The sequence below is a fragment of the Acanthopagrus latus genome, chromosome 23, assembly GCF_904848185.1.
Source record: "Acanthopagrus latus isolate v.2019 chromosome 23, fAcaLat1.1, whole genome shotgun sequence".
NCBI lineage: Eukaryota > Metazoa > Chordata > Actinopteri > Spariformes > Sparidae > Acanthopagrus > Acanthopagrus latus.
Genome location: NC_051061.1, coordinates 1,026,124 through 1,047,160, shown reverse-complemented (window position 1 = coordinate 1,047,160; position 21,037 = coordinate 1,026,124). Strand labels below are relative to the sequence as shown.

Sequence of the window (21,037 nt, the reverse complement as noted above, 5' to 3'; positions counted from 1 at the left end):
CAACAGTGCATCAACGTAGTCTGCAGTGCAATAAACAAAAATTAATGTTTACAAGAAAATGCACTAGAACCAAAAAACCTTGTGCTGCAGTGTTGTCAAGTGTCTCTTCGTATTTCTCCTAATTTATACGTTTTCCTTATTTATTATTTTGAAAACCATCAAAAAAATTATTCAGATTTTATTTGTGTTTATTTTCAACCGTTTGTGTCATTGCCTGTGTGTCCATCTTTATTTTTTATTCGTGGGGTTCAGGGTTACGGAATGTTGGCTCTGCTTTCACAGGCTTTGCAGTTCATTCTCCATGCTTAGATTTGGGGAAGTTGACTGTACAGAAGCTCTCCACCTGTAGATGTTGCCTGTGGTCAGTCAGTATTTTCATTGTAATGCAGGGCAGCCAGGTAGAGTCTTGGGTGGAAAAACAGTACTTTAAAAATCATAGTATACACACTAAACTATAATCAACTAAACAGATGGTGATGTTTTATGTTCACCAATCCATATACATGACAGAGTAAAACTAAATTACATATTAGAGTAACATAGTGACTAACATTACATCATATGCTTTCGTTTAACAAACCTGTGCTTCTGAAGTGAGGCTGGAGAGTTCTCATGGAAAGCTGTGTGCCAACCGTGCATTTCACTGGTTGGTCTGTCTGGCAGGCAACATGATGCACTACAGACTGCTGTACAGATGTGCTTGGCTAAACACAAAAGGAAGGAATATGTTAAGTGTCTGTTTCTCATGTTACATAAAACAAAGCTATGTAGACAGAAATGATGATTAAAACAATCTATTTAATAAGGCAAATTCTGGCAAATCATAATCCGAGCAAACCCATGCAAATTCCTCATTTCACATTAGATTTAGTAAGTGAGCAATGCATATTGTGTCCATTTTCTGTGTCCATGCCTTCATATAACTAACGTTAATCATAGCATAGCAGACAGGTAACCCCTGTCTCAGGCTCCAAAGCAAAGTAATGATTGCTTGACTGCAGATAAAGTTTTGGTACTGTCAGATCGGGTCTCTCGTACCAGCAGCTAACACTACACACGTAGTTACGTGTATATCAACACAAAATAAGTCGTTCGACTGCCAAGGTGCTCCTGGACATCTAACACACTGTTCTTTAGCCTTTAGCACAACATGCTAATTGACGTAACGTAGCTCACTGGCCGTGAATAACAGAGCATTTCATACCGTCCTCTCTGCGTGTTCACAGCGGAACATTAGCTCTCCGTCCGCGAACAACTGAGACAATTTCACACCGTCTGATCGGCTGTGAGCATGTGGAGGAGACGGTTTCCCATGCGTGTTCATGTCGGAACAGTAGCTGTAGAAACTAAAATGTTGTCCGCGGACTATGAGCTAGCTAGCGCTGCTCGGCCGTGAACATGACGATGGCTAGCTAGCGCTGTTCACGGCTGAGCAGCGCTAGCTAGCTTGTCGTCCACGGACAACTGAGACAATTTCACACCGTCTGATCGGCTGTGAGCATGTGGAGGAGACGGTTTCCCATGCGTGTTCATGTCAGAACAGTAGCTGTAGTAACTGAGAAGTTGTCCGCAGACGATGAGCTAGCTAGCGCTGTTCGGCCGTGAACATGACAATGGCTAGCTAGCTAGCACTGTTCACGGCCGAGCAGCGCTAGCTAGCTCGTCGCCCGCGGACAACTGAGACAATTTTACACCGTCTGATCGGCTGTGAGCATGTGGAAGAGACGGTTTCCCATGCGTGTTCATGTCGGAACAGTAGCTGTAGTAACTGAGAAGTTGTCTGCAGACGATGAGCTAGCTAGCGCTGTTCACGACCGAGCAGCGCTAGCTAGCTCGTCGTCCGCGGACAACTAAGACAATTTTACACCGTCTGATCGGCTGTGAGCATGTGGCGGAGACGGTTTCCCATGCGTGTTCATGACGGAACAGTAACTGTAGCAACTGAGAAGTTGTCCGCGGACGATGAGCTAGCTAGCACTGCTCGGCCGTGAACATGACGATGGCCAGCTAGCGCTGTTCACGGCCAAGCAGCGATAGCTAGCTCGTCATCCGCGGACGACATTTTAGTGGTTCACCGGCCGGTTAGAAGCGATCAAATTTCAATATCCCAATTCAATTTCTCAGTTCACTGTCATGAGTGCTGATATAACAAATTAAGGTTAGGCAACATTAACATTACCGTGAATCCTAAGACCAGTAAGCCCACTGTTGTAACGTTAGCTCAGCTTCATATTTACATCACCCGTTAGCGTTAGCTCATGTGCAAAACAGCCAAAGTAACACAAACAACACTGTTTTTAAAAATACTTAGTTTCTTCTTCTGTGGCGTTGACACGGATAGTGGGTATTGATCCATCTTTGAGGAACAGTCTCGTTGCCAGTCCAGCCTGATACTGACCCTGGTTGCTGAAACAGTCCGGTGTGAAGTGATTGGCACAGACAACAACGCTTTTGCTCAGTGAAGCTGGGACATTTCCCTGAAAAATAAAATTTAGCCACTTCGCTCTGATATCCTCTTTGGTAGGGAGGCGATGTAGGGAAACATGTGTGTCCGTGCATCCGACGACAGAGCAGGAGTGCTTGGCTTTCGGGTTGCACATGGTTGCGGTCAGGCTGTCCCATACAAGTGAAGCGAGAAAATGGCGGATTCTCCTTCAGGTAGCCGGAGTAATATGGGAGGAGATATCCAGCGTGAGGGCGGGAACATTCAAATCACCCGCACTGTTACGTAAGTGTGCGGGTGAAATCCAAATGACTCTTTTAGAGACACATTTCCTGACTCCGCCTGTTTACAAAACATTGACATAGAGGTCCTCTTAAGGGGTCGGGAGGCACTCCGGATATGCAATTATACACAGTAAAGCAAGGAAAAAGTGGGTTTTGCATAATGTCCCCTTTAACATTTAAAGGGGCATAAATTCACATAAAGAAACTGTATCCACAATGCAAATAAATGTGGATAAAAAGGCAACAGATGTAAGGAACATGCCAACATGGAAATGGCTGTATTTTCATACACAAAGCAGAGGAGGCAGCATGAGTACACATTAGACTGTGGTTGGTTGGGTTTGATCATCCATCAAGTCAGCCATTCTTCCTGCAGACGATAGAGTGCACTGCAACTCTGTGTGCTCCCTGTATGATGAGGATCGGTGGTCTGTATGGTTGACTGCTCTGTGATCAGTTTTGGTAATTTGCCACTTCTGGATAAGGACAGGACAGATGAGGAGGCTGACCTCTTGTCCTACATTTGGTGTAGCTGTGGAATGTAGCTGAGTCCATTTACCAAGTACTTCATACAATTTGAGGTACTTTGCACATTGTACAATACTTGAGAACTTGAGTCTGCAAGCTATCCAGAAGTATATAAAATCATTTTAAAAAGCTCTGATGCATGAAAGTTTACAGTGATGGAATGTAACTAAGCACACGTTTTCATTCTACCAAGGTACAATTTTGAGGTACTTTACTCAAGTACTATTTACTCTATTGAATTAGAACCAGAGGAGTGCATTTTTAATTTAATGTATTTAGTCAGGAATCAAATTTAAAAACACTGAGTCTGATAATCACATAATCAGATCATCTTAAACTTAAGTATTAGATACTTTTAAGACTTTTACTTAATTATGATTTGTTTGGGTAACTTCCATTTTTACTAATGTAATATTTAAAGTAACACAATCTAAAGTGTGACTTTTTATAGTACTGAGCAGTTATAATCCAAAAGTATGATATACATTTTTGAGAAATGGGCTTTTACATCTGGTAGTATGAATATATTTTGATTGTAATACAAGTTTAGGTAACAATACCAAAACTATATGTTTCACTACCTTGGCTGAAAAATATAATCCTGTGGACTCTGACCAAGCAATTGAAACCAACTGTAAATAATTGATACTGATACTTACTTAGTTATTTCAGTTTCAGTGCTGGCACTGAAGTACTGGGTGTGAGATGATGGTGACAGTCACCACTGTCCAAAACACAGTTTTTCATTTCAGCTCCTGTGTGTGTGTGTGTGTGTGTGTGTGTGTGTGGTTGTCTGTGTGCTCATATCTTTCCTCACACACTGGACACTGCTGCACACACACACACACACACACACACACACACACACACACACACACACACACACACACACACACACACACACACACACACATCTGAAGCTTATTGCAGCATCATTTCATTCACATCAGGACATTTCTAGCTGCTGAATTTCCACAGTTAAAATAATAATAAATTACAATTTTGTCTGCCATGATTACTTTTTTTACGTCCTCTATCAGTGTTTCATGTCATCCTTCCTCCTGTACAAGCAGTCAGTTAGCCTGGCTCCAGTCAGCCAATAGGTCATCACTGCTTTGGCACACACATTTGCACACACCCACGTTGTTATAACGAGTGTCGGATAACAAGGAAAGCACTGTGAGACCATTATCATTCAAATTAATACAGCAGACCCATTATGTCATCGCTGCCTCACACTGACCCATTATGACCTGCTGGCTCTGTGAGCTGCCATGGAAAAGATGCCACTTCTTCAGAAGCTTCTTTAAAAGCAACAATTTTCAGGATACCACTTGATAAAGCTACCCAAGGGAGAAATCTAGGTTGGTTAACTAAAGCTACTAAGAAAAACAGGAAATGACATGAATATAACATAAAAAGAAATATATTTTTATATAACAGTTTCTATCTCTTCTTTTTTTACTTTATCAACAGTGATATGTTGTGACTTCTCCCTTGTGACAAATGTACTTATTGGAAGTCTCTTTGGACAAAATCATCTGATAAATGCCCTAAATGTAAATGTAAATAACAAAATATTATACTAAAAGTCATATGGCTGTAAACAAAGCAAACAATTCCATTCAATTCAGTTCATTTCAAATAGAACTCACTTCCTCAGAGGTCAGACATAACCCCCAAAATGAAATACCCCACTGTAATTGGGAAAGTGCATAAATGTCAGCTTTGGTTTTGGACTGCATGTTCATTCCTGAAACTGGAGTACAGGGGGCGCTATTGCATCAAGCAGGATTACTCAGTATGCCCACTCCTGAAACAACATGCAACAATGTCTCATAACATTTGCTTGCAAAACAACAATAATCAATAATTAACTGACACCTAATTCAGTGGGTACAAATTCTGATTAAAAAAAAAAAGCAAAGTATTTTTCACAGTTGAGCTGACGATCGTACTTCCTGGAAGCAGGTCGGTGTCATGTTTGAGCATGGCCATGGTGATTCTTCCTTGATTTGGGAGATTTATCCATGACGACACAGTTTCTGTGTGAACACTGCACTACAACAGTGTGATGGTGGGTGGCTGTCTGATAAATGCATTGCCTGGGCATGCCTGCATTAAGGTCGGGATGAAAGAAAAAGTGGACAGAGCAGAGAAAGGGGGATTTTTGGTCAAATAAAATGAAAAAACAGACAAAAACACACAAAACAGACCTTTGTTTTTCTTTAATGGCCCATGTTTGTTTCTAGTGTCAGTTGTTTCCTCTGGGAACAGCTGGTTTATTTACTGATGGAAAAAAAAACAATATTTTTGAGTTTGTATTATCACCTCATTAATATTGCACATTTTTAAATTCAGAGTTTGAATTTCTCCTCAAAAAAACTACATAGTGCCCCTTTAATACTTCAGCGGCCTAAGAATAATGAGAATGAAAAATACATTGTGCACAAAGCTAAGTTAAATGTCATGATGCTATTTTTTCCTGTGTAGGTTAATAAGGTATTGTTATACTATTTCTAGTTTTGCAGCTGATCAAATTCAATATCATGTTTGTTTTTTGGGTTTTTTTTTTCCTATTTTCTTCCTATCGACAATTTTCATTCCAGATATCCAGAATGTTATATTGAATGTGAATTGTGGCTATCCGTAATGACATTTTTACTAGTCACAATGTATTTTTGGATATTAAAAATTACATTCTGGATATCTGGAATGGTTTTTCATTTTGGCTATCTGAAATGAAAATTATGACTATTAACAACTGGGTTGAAGAGATCTGAAATGGGAGTTATTCCTAATAAGAATTCTATTGCAGATATCCAGAATGTTCTTTCTAGGTATCCAGACTTTAATTGTGGATATCTGAAATTGAAAGCCAAATACATATGAATGGCAAAAGTGACGTCATTTGTCCTAGGAAGAATTGTGGATATCTGAAATAACAATTGTGGACAGGAAGAATGTCATTGTGGATATCTGAAATTTTCTTTTTGACTGGGAAGAACTGAATTACAGATATCTGCAATACATATCCAGTCTAGCTATCAAATGTTAAAATGTTAAGAATGTAAATATATCTTAAACTTAGTTTTGACTAGTACAATCAAAGTTGTAGATATCTTGAAATACAATTTCTACTAACAAGAATGCTATTGCGGATATATTTAATTACCATTCTGACTAGTGAGAATACAGTTTTGACCAGGAGAAATGCTATTATGGCTATCTAAAATGTAATTAAAGATAGGAGTGTGGTTCGAGTAAATGATAAAACGGCTTGCCATGGCAGCGGGACACAGTCCCACCACATTGTTTCTCCTCCGGTTTCACTCCGTGTCTCCACCCCCGTTGCTGACGTCACAGCAGTGGGGGGTTGGCAGTGTGTTTACGGGCGCTACCTCTCCCTCCCCCTGCCAGTTCGTCGGACACTCGGGACGCTAGCACCGCACAGTACAGTACGCTGCCGTATAAAGAAAAACATCTGTTGGGATTATTTGGCTTTTAAGAAAAAGCGCTGGGACCATGTTGAGTATTCTGAGGAGCTCGGAGGCGCTGCCAGGTGAGACATTTGAACTATTTTAAGGTCTGAATAACCCGTGTGCCGTCTAGCTTTGCACGAAGACTCCGGACTTCTCGCTCAGTTTTAACTCAAGAACTGAAGGGCTGTTTTTTGTACAAAGTCCCCTCTTCTTCTTAACATTTTTACCTTGAGGTTTAACCGAGTCCAACACGGGTGACCCAGTTTTGGAAACCAGCTTTACTAGTTAGCCATGAATCCCCGAGGGAGCCCCGGCTGGTTGTTGAGCGCTGCCGGGGGCTCTGGTTGCGCTCTCTTTGAGTCCATGTCTTTATTCCAGTCGTGGGTCAGGATACAGCTAGAAACAGAATCACTGCAGCGGCTGACAATGACTTGTGTGCAAGAGCCACGGCTGACATTCACCGCAGGACAAAAGCTTACTGGTAGTTTACAACAAACGCTATTTAACCTACACAACGTTACACTTTGAGCATTAACCTGATACAATCACATTAAGTGTGAAACATTTTTTAAAGAGTGGTTAAACCTGCACCCCCTGTATTTTATCTCAGTGTCTTTCTGGGTGAAAGCTCATAGCTTTGGTCCTGTTTGATGGTGAGACTGTTTTGGAGCAGCACTAATAATTCTCAGCTAGTCTCATTAGGGCAGTCTAGTGCCCTTGTTAAAACAGCTGAATCATGCTTTCCTCCCCCTCTCCATTCCTCCCTCAGGTCCTCGGTGACTGTAGTCACTGGTCTGCCCCCTACACATCTTCCTGCTTTAAACTTTGAAGGTGAGGAGTGTGAACTGCTCTCCAGCCAAACCCACCCCTCCCAGTCCCGCCTGCCACTTCCAGAGCCCTCTCCAGACACACACTTGGTAGCTGCCAACAACACAGACGGCAATTGAGACAAGGACACCTCAGGAAGTTTAAAGAAGTATCAGCCAAAGGACATCATTTAAGAGGGATTATACCACTTCACAGGACCTAAACATGGGGAACCAGCTAACAGAAATTGCCCCAAACACCCCATTCCTCCCTAGCTTCCAGTCTTTGCACGTAGTTGTGATCGGTTTGGACTCCGCAGGGAAAACCGCCCTCCTCTACAGACTCAAGCTGCGGGAGTTTGTTGAGACAATCCCCACTAAAGGCTTCAACATGGAGCGGATTAAAGTGCCTATGGGGAACTCCAAAACCAACACCACCACGTTCCAGGTGTGGGACGTTGGCGGTCAAGAGAAGCTGAGGCCCCTTTGGAAGTCGTACACCAGGAGGACGGATGGCCTGGTGTTCGTGGTGGATGCTGCCGAGACAGAGCGCATGGAGGAGGCCAAGGTGGAACTTAATCGGATCACCCGGTCAGCAGAAAACCAAGGGGTGCCCGTGCTGGTTCTGGCAAACAAACAGGATCTGGATGGAGCCATGTCATCTTCAGAGGTAATTATTGTAACATAAATGATGACTTGGTGCTGTGATACAGCTGAAATTATTTCTCAGGCAAACAGTGAATCTGCTGATAGAAAAAGTTGCAACATTTTGATAACCGATTAATTGATTTTAATCATAATATAAAACTGCCAAAGTTTTCTGGTTCTGGCTCCTTTAATCTGAAAGTTAATATTTGGGGGAAAGATGCTTGAGGTAGATTATCATTACGGAATACCAAGTGAAATGTTTCATCATTTTAGACAATATGTTTACTGTTAAACTGAAAAATATCCTGTCTCCATTACTCATCACAAGTGATTGATAACTACATTTGAAGGATCATTGCAAACACATTTGTGTTAATGTTTTTTATTTTCTTTGTATAAACGTATTGGCCAATATGTTAATATCGCACTTTTTAAAATCCCTAATAAAGGTGTCTGCATTGTCCCTCTAGTTTAGACTAAAGTTGCAATGATTAATAGATTAGTTGCCAACTATTTTGATAATTTATTAATTGGCTTGAGTATTTGTTTTAAAGAAGAAAAACCGAAGATGATGCCAGCTTCTTAAATGTGAATATGTTCCACTTTATTTCTTCCTATGACAGTAAACTCATTACTTTAAGGTTGCTAACAAAAATACAAGACGTTTGAGGATGTCACCTTGGGCCTTAGGAAACATTATTTAACCATCTTCTGACATTTTATGGAATAAACAACTAATCAATGAATCCATAAAGTAAAAGGACAGATTAACTGAAAATGAAAATAACCGTAGGTAGCATCCCTGTCTAAAATATAGACTTGCATAAATTGATGGATTATGCCTTAACCAGATGTTTTTCTTAAAAGTAGAAAGTATAAAATTATTAAAAGGATAGTTTGTGTTTTTCTAAGTGGGGTCATATAAAGTACATATCTGTAGTCAATCTGTTCCCTACTGTGATCAGCGCAGCCTCAGTTTGGAGAAGTAGAGAGCCGCTCCAGCCCAGATGCTCAGCTTTGTACTGCAGTGAACGGGGTCCAGAGAAAAAGTGAAATTTAGCCACCTAAAACATGGCTCACCTAAAAAAGTCTATTACAGTTCAAGTGTACGTTGTATAGAGAAAATTCACACCTCTTTATATCGCTGTCAGACCACCCTTTTTTTGGCACTACATTTTCTCAACTGTAGAACCTCCGTATCCCTACGCATCAGCGCAACTGGGCAACAGGTGATCTGCAAGCGGCGAAATACAGTGCGAGGCCCAGTTGCTGGACGACAGGTTTACTTTCGATGAAAACGAAACTTAACAGACCGTCAAACCTCCATATCCCTATGCATTAGCACAGCTGCATAGGGATACAGAGGTCCTACGGTTGACAAAAATGTAGTGCCAAAACAAAGGACGGTCTGATGGCGATGTTAAGCGATGTTAATTTTCCATATACAAGGTACACCTTAACTGTCAGATTTTTCTTGGTGTGCCTTGTTTTAGGTGGTTAAATTTAGCTTTTTTTTCTGGGCCCCATTCACTGCAGTACAAAGATGAGCATCTGGGCTGGAGCGGGTCTCTACTTCTCCAAACTGAGGCTGCGCTGATCAGTGATTATGGTAGGGAACAGACCGACTATAGATATGTAATTTTTATGACCCCACTTCCAAAAACATGAACTATCCCTTTTATCTAACAGTAGCTTTTAGCAGCTTTGTATCAAAATATCATCTGTCTTCAGAAACCATAGTTTTTCAAACTATAAGGAGCTTGAAATGTTACTGGTAAAATATTCATCCTGCTGTGAACTTGTAAAGTCTTCTCCCCTGAGAATGTTTCTGTCATCTTGGTAATGAAAGCAACTCTAGCCAAAAGTTCACAACCAGTCAGGAATATTAAAAAAGAGCTGTTCTGCAGTGATTTGTGGCTCAAAGTTCTCAGGTGGTGACTGTTTTGTGCTGTGTGTTTCAGGTGGAGAAGGTGCTGGCTCTGCATGAGATGAGCTCATCCACACTTCACCACACACAGGGCTGCTCGGCGCTGGATGGTCAGGGCCTGCAGCCCGGCCTGGAGAAGCTCTACGAGATGATCCTGAAGAGGAAGAAGATGCTCCGACACAGCAAAAAGAAGAGATGAGGAGGACTGCAGTGCTGCAGAAGATAGAGGAGACTTTTTGAACCACTACTTGTAGAGGGCCCTCTCAGCAGACTTGTCTTTGACACTTAGAGAATTTCAGTGGGTGAAACCAGAGAAAAGCCTGACAGACAAGTTGGGGTGTCGGCAACCAAGTTCAGACTGTGGCTGTGAAGTCTGTGCCAAATGATACCACCTTTCTTTTCAGACATGATGGCACACCTGCTTCCTTGGGAACCATTTCTGCCCTTGAGCACTCATTCTTCTCCTCATCTCCCGCCCGCAAAGGAGCAGAGACGTACATCATACATGTCCAGAGGGAACGACAGAGGGAAACCTGTGCAATACACGATGAACGCTCACAGATGCAATCACTCCAATATTGAAGGATATTTGTACCACTACTTGTATAAACTGTAGTGCCAACAGAAACCTGCAGGCCTGGCCCAAGCATTGTTGCTGTTCTTTTCACTAAGTTACAATGTCACACTTTTCTCTAAATTGTTACGTTGCATGATGTTAACCCAAATACCTGCTTGAGAATGTGAAGACAACACTTTTGTTGATCAAAAGAAGATTATTATGAATATTCTAGTTTAGTAACTGCCCAGTGTGAAGATGTGCCACTGATAGGATATTTACAGACTTACACACTGAGGCTGCTGAGTCCAGTCATGCAAGTTTAGATTGTTTTTCACTCTCACCAACGTTGTTTGCTTGTCTCAGTTCGGTATATTTCAGGGTTGGCTAAAAGGTCGGTTGGATATTAAGTTCAAACAAGAAGTTGTTTTTACACTGTGTATATCTTTTTGTAGAATGTCAACATATGAATAAATTATTGAGAAACTTAAGCGTTATTTCTTGGGCACTCAAGACACATTTCTTGAACCACTCCATTGTTTTTGTTATTGCTGCCGATTCCTGTGAAAAGACCAAAACCAAACATCTCCCAATGCACGTCTCACTCTACTCACCCTACCCTGTCTGAGGCTCTCATCTCCAAGCCCATATGTTACTAGCTTGATCCATCTGTGAAAAATATGTTACAAAGGTATATTAAGCAATACAAAAAATATATAAAAAATGTAAAAAAAATTAATAAATTATAAGTAGTAGAAAACACTGACCCGTGGCTCTAAAATCCTCAAAAAATGGTCTGCACCCCACACAACCGTGAAAAAGTTTAAAGTCTGAATTTTGAGTGGTCTTTTGTACTTAAAGGCTGTGGAAAGTCCTCTTTACTAATAGATATGGGATTAAATAGTTTGAAGGGTATGCACGAAAGCAATGTTCTGTCCAAAGTGAAAAGGGCTATATGGTGGTTCAACCAGACTGACAAGTGAAAGAGTAGAGAAAGACAAAAATACCTCTGACCTACAGTCCGATAGGAATATAAGAAATCACCATTCTTTGGCCAAATAAATGAATAGCAAAGCATCAAAGATTTAAACAGGAACGGGTTCCATTTTCAGGGTCAGCTTTACAGTAATGTTTCTAACAAGCTGGAATTGACAGACAAGTTGCTACAAGCTACCAGCTACATACTATAGACTGACAAATCGCAGTTTAAACCTACCCAGCCCAACTGCAGAGAGCCCAAAATATAACTTGTTCCAAAATATTTGGAGCCCGATGGCCCCACTGTGGCTCAATAATGATCTTGTACTCGTGCTTTTCTGGACTGGAAAACAAATTCAAAATGGAAGGAACATCTTCCCTGTCATGTAACACTGTGGGGCATTGGCTCAATGGAAGTTTCGATCCTTTAATTATTCTTCTCTTAGGGCAAAGATTTAAAATATGAATGATATGCTTGGTGGCTAAATTATACAGTTTTTATCAATGCTACGATATTGAAGGAAAGAGCAAAAACAATAAACTACGAAAATGATTAGACTGCAGAGCTTCACAATAATGGTTGCATGGGGCCTGTTGCGCTGCACTGGTAAATGGACTGGTAAATATTGCAATTCACCATCACAGAAAAGGCTGAAAAAAATACAAAATCACACTAAATTTCATGATAGAAGTAGCAAACGAGTGAGTCATCTCGCTTCCTTGGCATCTCTGTTGGGAGATAACCATCAGGCATTTGGTAAAAGGGTTTCATATCTGAGGTGCATACAAACGTATGTTTCGAGTATTTGTTGCTTTGCTACAACACAATACACCCGTAATGCGATTCATTAACTGATATTAAAGTGCATTTTTATATTTTTATATTTTATAAGTATCTGTTTATTTGTTTAACGAGACAGGAAGGCCTGTGTTCCATAGCAGCATTTGTTGCTACATGGGCATCAAACAGGTTTCATGTCAGAGTCCTCAGGCTAGAGTTTCATCAATAGGTCTTTCTTTTCTCACATCTCTCCATTATTTCCCTTCTTTCCTTCTGTGCTGTGTCACACTCAACACTCCTCTGCCATAAAATGGTATCAGGTGACAAAAGTTACTCAAACTCTGTTTACTGCAACCCCACCACACACCAACTTAAGTATACGTTCTCACTCATATTCATATGATTGCATTATTGCATTAAAAATAAAGAAAAAACAGTAAAGTCCTCTGTACAGCTATAACCTAATTGCCAGAATGGAAATTCACAATGCATGTGTCTGCAAACCAAGTTAAAACTAATATACACATTACACACATATATTTCTTAACATTGTAACTTTTCTTTAGGTTCAGGTGTCTTTTATGTTATGAAAATACTGTGCACACACTTGTTGATATCAGTTTAAGTTAATATAGAGTACATCTTCTGCCTCTAGATACTAGTTGTCAGTGTTATATAGATCCAGAATGGCAAACATTTACAGTCAGTAGTCCGAGCGTTTGAGCCCTATTGTTTCCATTGATAATGAATGTTAGGTGTGAAAAAATTAAAACCCTGCACTCTTTGTTGTAGTTAAGTTACACTGTTCTATTGAGTGAATTTATGGTTAATAACTGTTATTTGTGCGCAGAATCCCAAGAATCAAAGATGAGAGGTTTAGCCTTTCATGAATATTTAAAGGAGGAATCAAAGCAAGGTTGAGGGCAGGGTAAACTTCAAACACACATACTGTGCACACACAGACAGGTGTAAACAGACATATACACAAACAGAGAGAGACACACACACACACACACACACACACACAATCAAGTGGGTTACTATACAGTTACTGTTTTTCTCTGTTGGCTCAACTGCAACTGTTGACTACTCTGCTAGTGTGTTGATTAAAATAAAAAATGTGTCATTTCAAGAGGTGTTAACACAAAATTTTGAGTTCGAGGTCTTCTGTAATCTACACAGGTGATAACTGAATTAATGACTTCATTATTTTCATTTTATATCAATCTTAGAAAACTCCTGTGACCCTTCAGACCATCAGTCAACCCCATGTTAGGTCAGGACACCAAGGCAAATGAACTCCTGCCAAGAGCATGTAGGATTAGAGATGGACTGACCATTTGGTAGTTCTGCACATACAGACCACTGTCTTCCATGTTGCAAAACTGTGCTTATTTCCCAACATGTGAATTTTAGCTCAAGGTGTCAGGCTAAAACTCTGTCCCCCTCCCCCAGCCAATGGAGCTTGTGTGATAACTATCAGTTGCTCATCCTTGCTATCACTGCTGTAATGTTATAATGGTCACCCTGTGGAATTCAGCCAGTGAGGATTAGTCACACAAGAATGTCAAAGCCCTCTTCTACCAGCCCAGCCCCCACCCGCATGACTAGTCTGGGCTGTTCTCTGATACTCTCTTCACTGGTGCCCAACCCCCCCTTTGTTTATCCTCCATCACTTGACTGATACTCAGACCAAAAGACATCTACTCACACATGTGACCCTGCCTGACAGTGGGCAATGCACACTTGCTGTTGCAACTTTTATCACATCAGTCGGGCATGAATGCTTCAACCAGGCAAGTGGAGCTTCAGCAGTGGTTAAAACAGCTAATAGTTCTTGAATATTGTTGAGTAAAGGACTACATTGCTAAAATGTCTCAAAGTGTAAATCATGAGACATCTTGTCTCTCCAAAGTTATGCAAATCCTGTCATTTAACACATCATCCTGGATAACAGAATGTAAACTGACCAATTACTTTCTGCCTCTCCTTCTGGCTTTTGTCTTTAATGTGAACAGGTACAATTATTATTTACTCCTGCATCAAATGACTCTGCAGTTAAGTTGCTGAATATGTTTATTTGTTCCAGCTCCGATGTGATGGAAAAAACACCAGGGCGGACATGCTATTTTTTTCCCCTTGTCAGGCGTGATGCTATGATGTGTGTCGAAGTTGAGGACATTTGCTTGTTAATAGTTTCATCTTCTCAAGTAGCACTCCAACATCGTTCAAATAGTGCTTAGTTTGAAAAAGAGACTGAAGTGCAAGACATACAAAAGAAACTGCTGTTACACCAATAGTGGCTTCCTTGTCAGTACCTGAACCTTGCCAGCTGCCTGACCAGTACTGTACATGCCAGCTTTCTTGTTTGGTCAGCATGTTGTGTTTCTAGCTACGTAAGGATCATAGCTGGTAACACAACATGCTGTCTGGCACACTCCTTTGTTGTCCAAAGAAAATGACACACATCTATTCTGAGTGACATGTTCCTGACAGGAGTGTACAAATAGGTAGGGGAGAATGGCATAAGTCAATCCAGTGGGTAAAATAAGCTACTCCCTGTATCCAGGCAACCATAAACCAAAGTAGTCATTTGACCAGAAATGAATGAAGTATATTCCACATGACTCAGTTCATGTTGGACCAAAGCACATAGGAGCTGAGCAAAGCAGAGCAGAAGAAAGGAATCATGTCACGCCAAGTAAATTCATTATGTCTGTAAAGTTATCAATACTGTAACGTAATTAAAATGGATATGTTCTGGATATTATTACATGTTAATTTTAGTCAGTCGAAGCTACAAATAATGGTCATGAATTTAGCATGACTGTGGATCTGAATCTGAGCCACTGTGTGAAAAAGTCAAAATGGCTGTGAAGTAAAATGTGTCAGTGATGTTGGGGCATGCTGAACATGTTGTGTGTCATTGTTACAAGTCCCAAAAGGTTGATGTAACAAATACCTAATTACTGACTCATGTTAAGTTTAAGCCACACACACACATTTGTTGTACACAAAAGCATTGAGACATCTGGACACTCTCCCTGTAGCTAACATACAAAGAGTACAGTCTAACCTTTACTGAAATGGTATAATGGTTAACAAGCACAAACACACATATGGTTTTACTTAAGCTTTGCCCTTTGATTTTGTGTCATCAGAGTTTAATGGCAGCTGCTTTTACTCCTAAGAGGGCTAAATTAACACCACACCATGCAGATTTTACTCCCACCATGGGGCAAGTTGTGTAATACAACCACTTTTTTAGATCATTGCTCTGAAACAACAACCTAAGAATCAGAATCAGAATCAGAAAAATCAGAATCAGAAAAAGCTTTATTGCCAAGTACAATGTTACACATACGAGGAATTTGTTGTGGTGATATTGGTGCATGCATCAAATAACTATTAAGTGAAAATATAACAAATTAACAATATAAACTATTTAAAGAATAGAAAATATAACAAATTAACAATATAAACTATTTTAAAAAGTAGAAAATATAACTATACAATATAAATATATATACACAATCTGTTTTTAAGGTGTGTACAGTAAGTATAACTTGTGTGTCGATTATTGAAGCGTTTTGAATCTATTTTCTCCCCAAAATATGTTAACAATATATGTGACTGATAACTGGTTTTCAGCCATGTAAGCAGACTAACGAGACTCACTTCAAGATTAACATGTCAAGGTCCCATCAGTCACTTTAGTGAGTATATTCACAGCGGAGGTGACTGATTTGACCAAAATTGTTAATAAATCACAATTCTCCTTTAAATACTGTTTCCTTTGCCACCATAAAGACTACATAAGTCTTTTTAGGCACGACCACTGCAGCGGATAACATATGGTTGTGTGGAATTTTCATTTTTACTATGTTGGATCACAGAAGTGGATTCCAAAGACATTGTTCCCATCCCCCTATAGTCTTTAAATGACTTCTCTAACCCTCCCATGCCCGCTTACTGCTCAGTCAATCCAATTACCCTGATTGGATGCTCCCTCCTGCTGCGACTCAGCTGTTGTAGCAATAAGTAAGTAACAGGATTAGTGAGTCAGCAGAAAGAACAGGAAAACCCTCTGCAAGATAAAAGTCTTTTGCCAGCAAGAGCCGACTACAATTTACCCAGGCTCGATTGCTTGAGTCACTGTCTTTCATTTCTCATGTGTCTGTTGGTCATTTTTCTTTCTTCTTGCTTTGGTTGCCTTCATTTGGCACCTTTCTTGCTTCTTTCCTCCACATTGCTGCTGACATTTTCTTTCACACTGATGAGTTTCATCCTGTCATCTGTCACATCTGTCACTTTCCCTCAAGACAAGGAAGAACAAGATTTAGCTTAGATTTGGTTCTCTTGGGGCAGGGGAGGGCCTAGGTGGGGGCGGGCGGGGCTGAGTGGTTTGGCCCTACCTCACACCCTCTCAAACAAACAAAACAACCCACCCCTCAGCAGGCAGACCTCCTCCAAAGGGTCTGGAAGTTGCCCCAACCAGGAAGTGGCACAGGTCAGATTTGCAGCAGGTCAGCATCTACCCAGTGGGTTCCACTGTGGCCCAAGGTACAATCTACTAAAATAAAAAAGTAAATAAAAAAAAATACAAAATGGGGGGCTTTCACTGCCATATTGCCTGTCTCTTGCTGGGGCTCCCGACTGGGCTCCTTGGGACTGCCTGGGGGGGCCCCTCACTTGCCTTCCTGATCCTCCAATCAACCTCAGACCTGGTATCAACATTTGTCCTGAGTGATCAGATCACAAGTGGACAGCTCCAAGTACTGTGTTCAACGCACAAGTCAGGGCTCATTCAGCAGCGGAAAGCTGTCTCCCATTATCTGTGGTTGAGGCTACATCTCCCTCTTGAGTTACCCCGGTAAAGATGTCAGCAGGCCTCACCACAGGATCAGGATTAGGACCAAACCCCAACCAGATGTCCAGCTCTGCCTCCACTAGCTTTTGATCATTCACTCTCCATCTGCCTCTGATTTACTTCCTTTCTGCCTCTGCTAGAGTTCCTTGTACAAGTTTACACGCAAAGAATCATACATTTTGATACATTCTAATATATGTAATGGTTGAACTGCCTCCAGACTATCTTTAAAGCTGCTGCAATTTATGCAGTCTTTCACTATACCTGCAGTGGAGGAGCAATCTGTAAGATGCAACTAAACTTTAAATCTAAAGCATTCAAACAATGGATTAAAATTGTCAACAGAGAGTTAAGAAACATCACCCATGATATGTCAATGATGTCGTTTGTTTGTGTCACAAGAATGTCAGCATGTTAACTAGCTAGCCCCAGGCCATCCTATCTCCTAATACCACTATGTAGCTCAAGAGATGATAGTGTGATGGCTCCTTGGTTTCAGCTGGGAGATTTATGCAAGTGCCAGATCTCTCTCTAATGAGTAAACAAAATGTCAAGAAAGGAAATGCTGATGAAGGTTCACAGTCATCCAGGTCATGGTAAATCTAAGTGCTGTATCGTCAGCAACTGGTCATAGTTTTAGTGTTTTAATTATAACTAAGGTTCAGAAACTGGACCACGCCAATCCACTCGCTGACCTGCCACCCAGGTCCAGCAAATCAAACCACCTGCATCATCAACCTAACCACCTGCGTCTCATCAATCTAACCACCTGCACCCAATCAACTCAACCACCTCCACCGCCCAATCTCATCACCCGTGAAGCCTACTTAATGTAAGCCAAACCATCTCTCTCCCGTTCATCGCATGTTCTGATAACCCTCCCCGCCAGACATTCTCTTTCTCCACCATCCCTTCTCACAGGACCAGTGGCAGCCCAGCCTTCGACATCACCATTCCACGGCAAGAAGATACCAGAGCAGGGACCTGGCCATCCAGCACATTTCCTAGATGGCTCAGCAAACCCGCAGCCCCTCGTAAAGCCTTCAGTTCATCCACCAACCTCTATCCCTTTTACTCATCCAACCACCCCTGACCCCCCCTTTTCTATCCTCTCCAAATGTTCCCAACATTTAAAGTATTTCAAACAGTTAAACTTGCTGTGGTCTTGTTGGTGAATATTTGAATTATGCAACTGTACACATTCTGGAATAAAATTTCCCTCTTCTACTGAATTAAGACAAGCTTCATCGCCTTGTTAACTTGTGAAACACACATTATTCAAACTCACCATTAGACTCTGAATAGTTGGTACCACTCAGCTCCACGGCTTACTGGGCTATTAGCTAATGGCAGCTAGTCGCTATAGCCACAGAGAACTAGCGCTTATAGCTGTAGCTGTCACAAACGCATCTCAGTCAAAGGTTACCCAATGCAACAGTTACTCTGGGCGTATGCTTTATGCTAACACAACCGCTAACTGCTGCCTCATACAAATTACACGTTTGAGACAAGGCTCTTAAGTCAGGGACACAGCAGGCTCTCTCATACACATACAGAGATGAGTTGACTTGCTTCTTCCTGTTTCCCTCCTCAGAGCTGCACAGTAATTGTAGAAAGCGTTGTGGTTTGTGATGGGTATCTACATGTCTGTCAGTCCAGCTGAGCCTGGCTGGTTAAAAGGAGGCTCCAGCTTCAAGCACCATTTCAAATGAGACAGGCCTCCCAAAATAGAACTGAGTGCATCCAAAACATAATGTTACCAACATCAGTGGAGTTAGGCCATCAGACGAAAGTCTTCATTCTCCATGAAGGATAACTTTCTGACCAGCAGATTTTTTTTTCCTTAAACCAACAAAACTGGAATTAGTTTGTTGAGGACTTGCTTACAGCAGTGGTTTTAAATGGAAAATACTACCTCTTGCTTAATCGTCCAACATCAGGACATGTTGTATGGCAGTTGTTTGTGTAAAACCTAAATGAACTTTATGTGTTCGTGTTTTAGAGGGGCTGGCCAATCATCAAAGAAGTCACTCAAAAAATGTAACGGTAGTCTGTCCGTCAGCCTGCTGCTGGCTGGCAAAAAATTCAGAAGTATCCACTGCCATACCATAGGACTGCAGAGCAGCTTTGTTCCTCTGGCTGAACACATCCTCAACATAGAATAGTTTTGTTTTTTTTTAAATTAATGAATTAGTCTGTATAGTTTAGTTTTGTGTGCCTGCAGCTTGGGGAATTACAAACACAATTAAAGCTGCAAGCAGCGATGAACGGGCCACCGCAGGACGCACACGTCGGGCTGTGGCGACGATGTTTGTCTGACTTCCTTTGTCCAGTGGGTGGCAGTATGAAAATGACACAGTTTTGATGCACAAATATCTGCAGGTTGCCTCCTTCTACAGTCCTGAGAGATCTGGCGCAGATAGGACATTGTATGGTGAAGTTACGAGGACTTGATGCTTCATGGTGAAGGATTTAAATGGTTGGCACCACCGCAGCCAGCAGTTACGTCAGGCTGCGGCACTGTCAGATTGCACGCTCACCTGTTACTTTCATGTCATGCTGGGGAGAAAACAAGCAGTAAACGTCATGTCTATCAGATGATGTTTGTCTGACTTCCTGTGTCCAGTGGGTGACGCTCTGGATATGACACAGTACTGATGCACAGATCTATTCAGGGCAACTCCCTCTATATTCCTGAGAGATTTGGCCGCGATAGCAAATTGTACAAAGAAGTTATGAGGACATGATGCTTCATGGCGAAGATTTTCCTAGCGTGTCATTGGCATGGTCCGAGGAGTATACTTACTGACTGTGAAGTCTGTGGTGTCCAATCTGTAACAGGAAGACGTAAAAGCTTGATGTACGGCAATATTTCAAATAGGCCGCCAAATTCAAAATGGCAGACTTTGTATGGATGTGTAGATGTATTCAGGGTGAGACTGTCTACATGTATGAGGACTTTGGTGGAGATGGGGCATTGCATGTGGAAGTTATAAGGACTTGATGCTTGACAGCGAAGGAAAAAAATGGCGTCGGCTGTCAAGCTCACCAGGTATTACACCGCTGAAAGATTTCCATACTTTGTGTTCTCCAAGGCATTAAGATGATACAGAGTGAATGTGAAGACTGTGGTGTTTAAGTTTTAGGACAAGATAGTTTTCAAAGTAGGCATGAATTTGTCAAAAAATGCCACCACACATCAATATGGCTGACATTCAGTTGGACTGAGAGTATGGGTCCAAACGGGCTTTTTGTGCATCCAGTCATGATAGTCCAAGGAGTATATTGAGTATATTGAGTGACTGTGAAATCTGTGGTGTCCAATCTGTAGAAGGAAGATGTGAAAGCATGATGTACGGCAATATTTCAAAAAGGCGGTCACAATCAAAATGGCCGACATAGTCTTGATGCTGAGATGTGTTCATGGAGACAGCCTTCACACTTATGAGCAGTTTGGTGTGGATAGGAAATTGTATCTAGAAGATATAAAGCCTTGATGCTTGACGGCAAGGGAAAAAAATGGTTTCCACAGTCCCGCCCACTAGAGTATGACGTAGCTGAAAGATTTCCATAGATGATAGATGATAATTGAGTTAATGTGAAGACTGTGGTGTTTAAGCTCTAGGACAAGATAGTTTTCAAAGTAGGCATGAATTTGTCAAATTTGCCGCCACACATCAATATGGCTGACTTCCTGTTGGAGTGACTGCGCATGATGAGTCTGCGTAACGAAT

At 41.3% G+C, this 21,037-nt stretch overlaps 1 protein-coding gene across 1 annotated transcript; it reads left to right on the top strand.

Annotated features, from left to right (window-relative positions):
• The first annotated feature begins 6,645 nt into the window (after window positions 1-6,645).
• Window positions 6,646-11,165, top strand: LOC119014708 (ADP-ribosylation factor-like protein 4D). The gene is made up of 3 exons (XM_037090115.1): window positions 6,646-6,817; window positions 7,507-8,213; window positions 10,153-11,165. The coding sequence occupies exons 2-3, from the start codon at window positions 7,770-7,772 to the stop codon at window positions 10,315-10,317; spliced, it is 609 nt and encodes a 202-aa protein (XP_036946010.1). The 5' UTR covers window positions 6,646-6,817; window positions 7,507-7,769; the 3' UTR covers window positions 10,318-11,165.
• The last annotated feature ends 9,872 nt before the right edge of the window (window positions 11,166-21,037 follow it).

Coding starts and splice junctions, on each gene's coding strand:
- LOC119014708 (XM_037090115.1), top strand. CDS start 7,770: ATGGGGAACCAGCTAACAGAAATTGCCCCAAACACCCCATTCCTCCCT. Junction 8,214..10,152: donor GAGCCATGTCATCTTCAGAG/GTAATTATTGTA, acceptor TGTGTGTTTCAG/GTGGAGAAGGTGCTGGCTCT.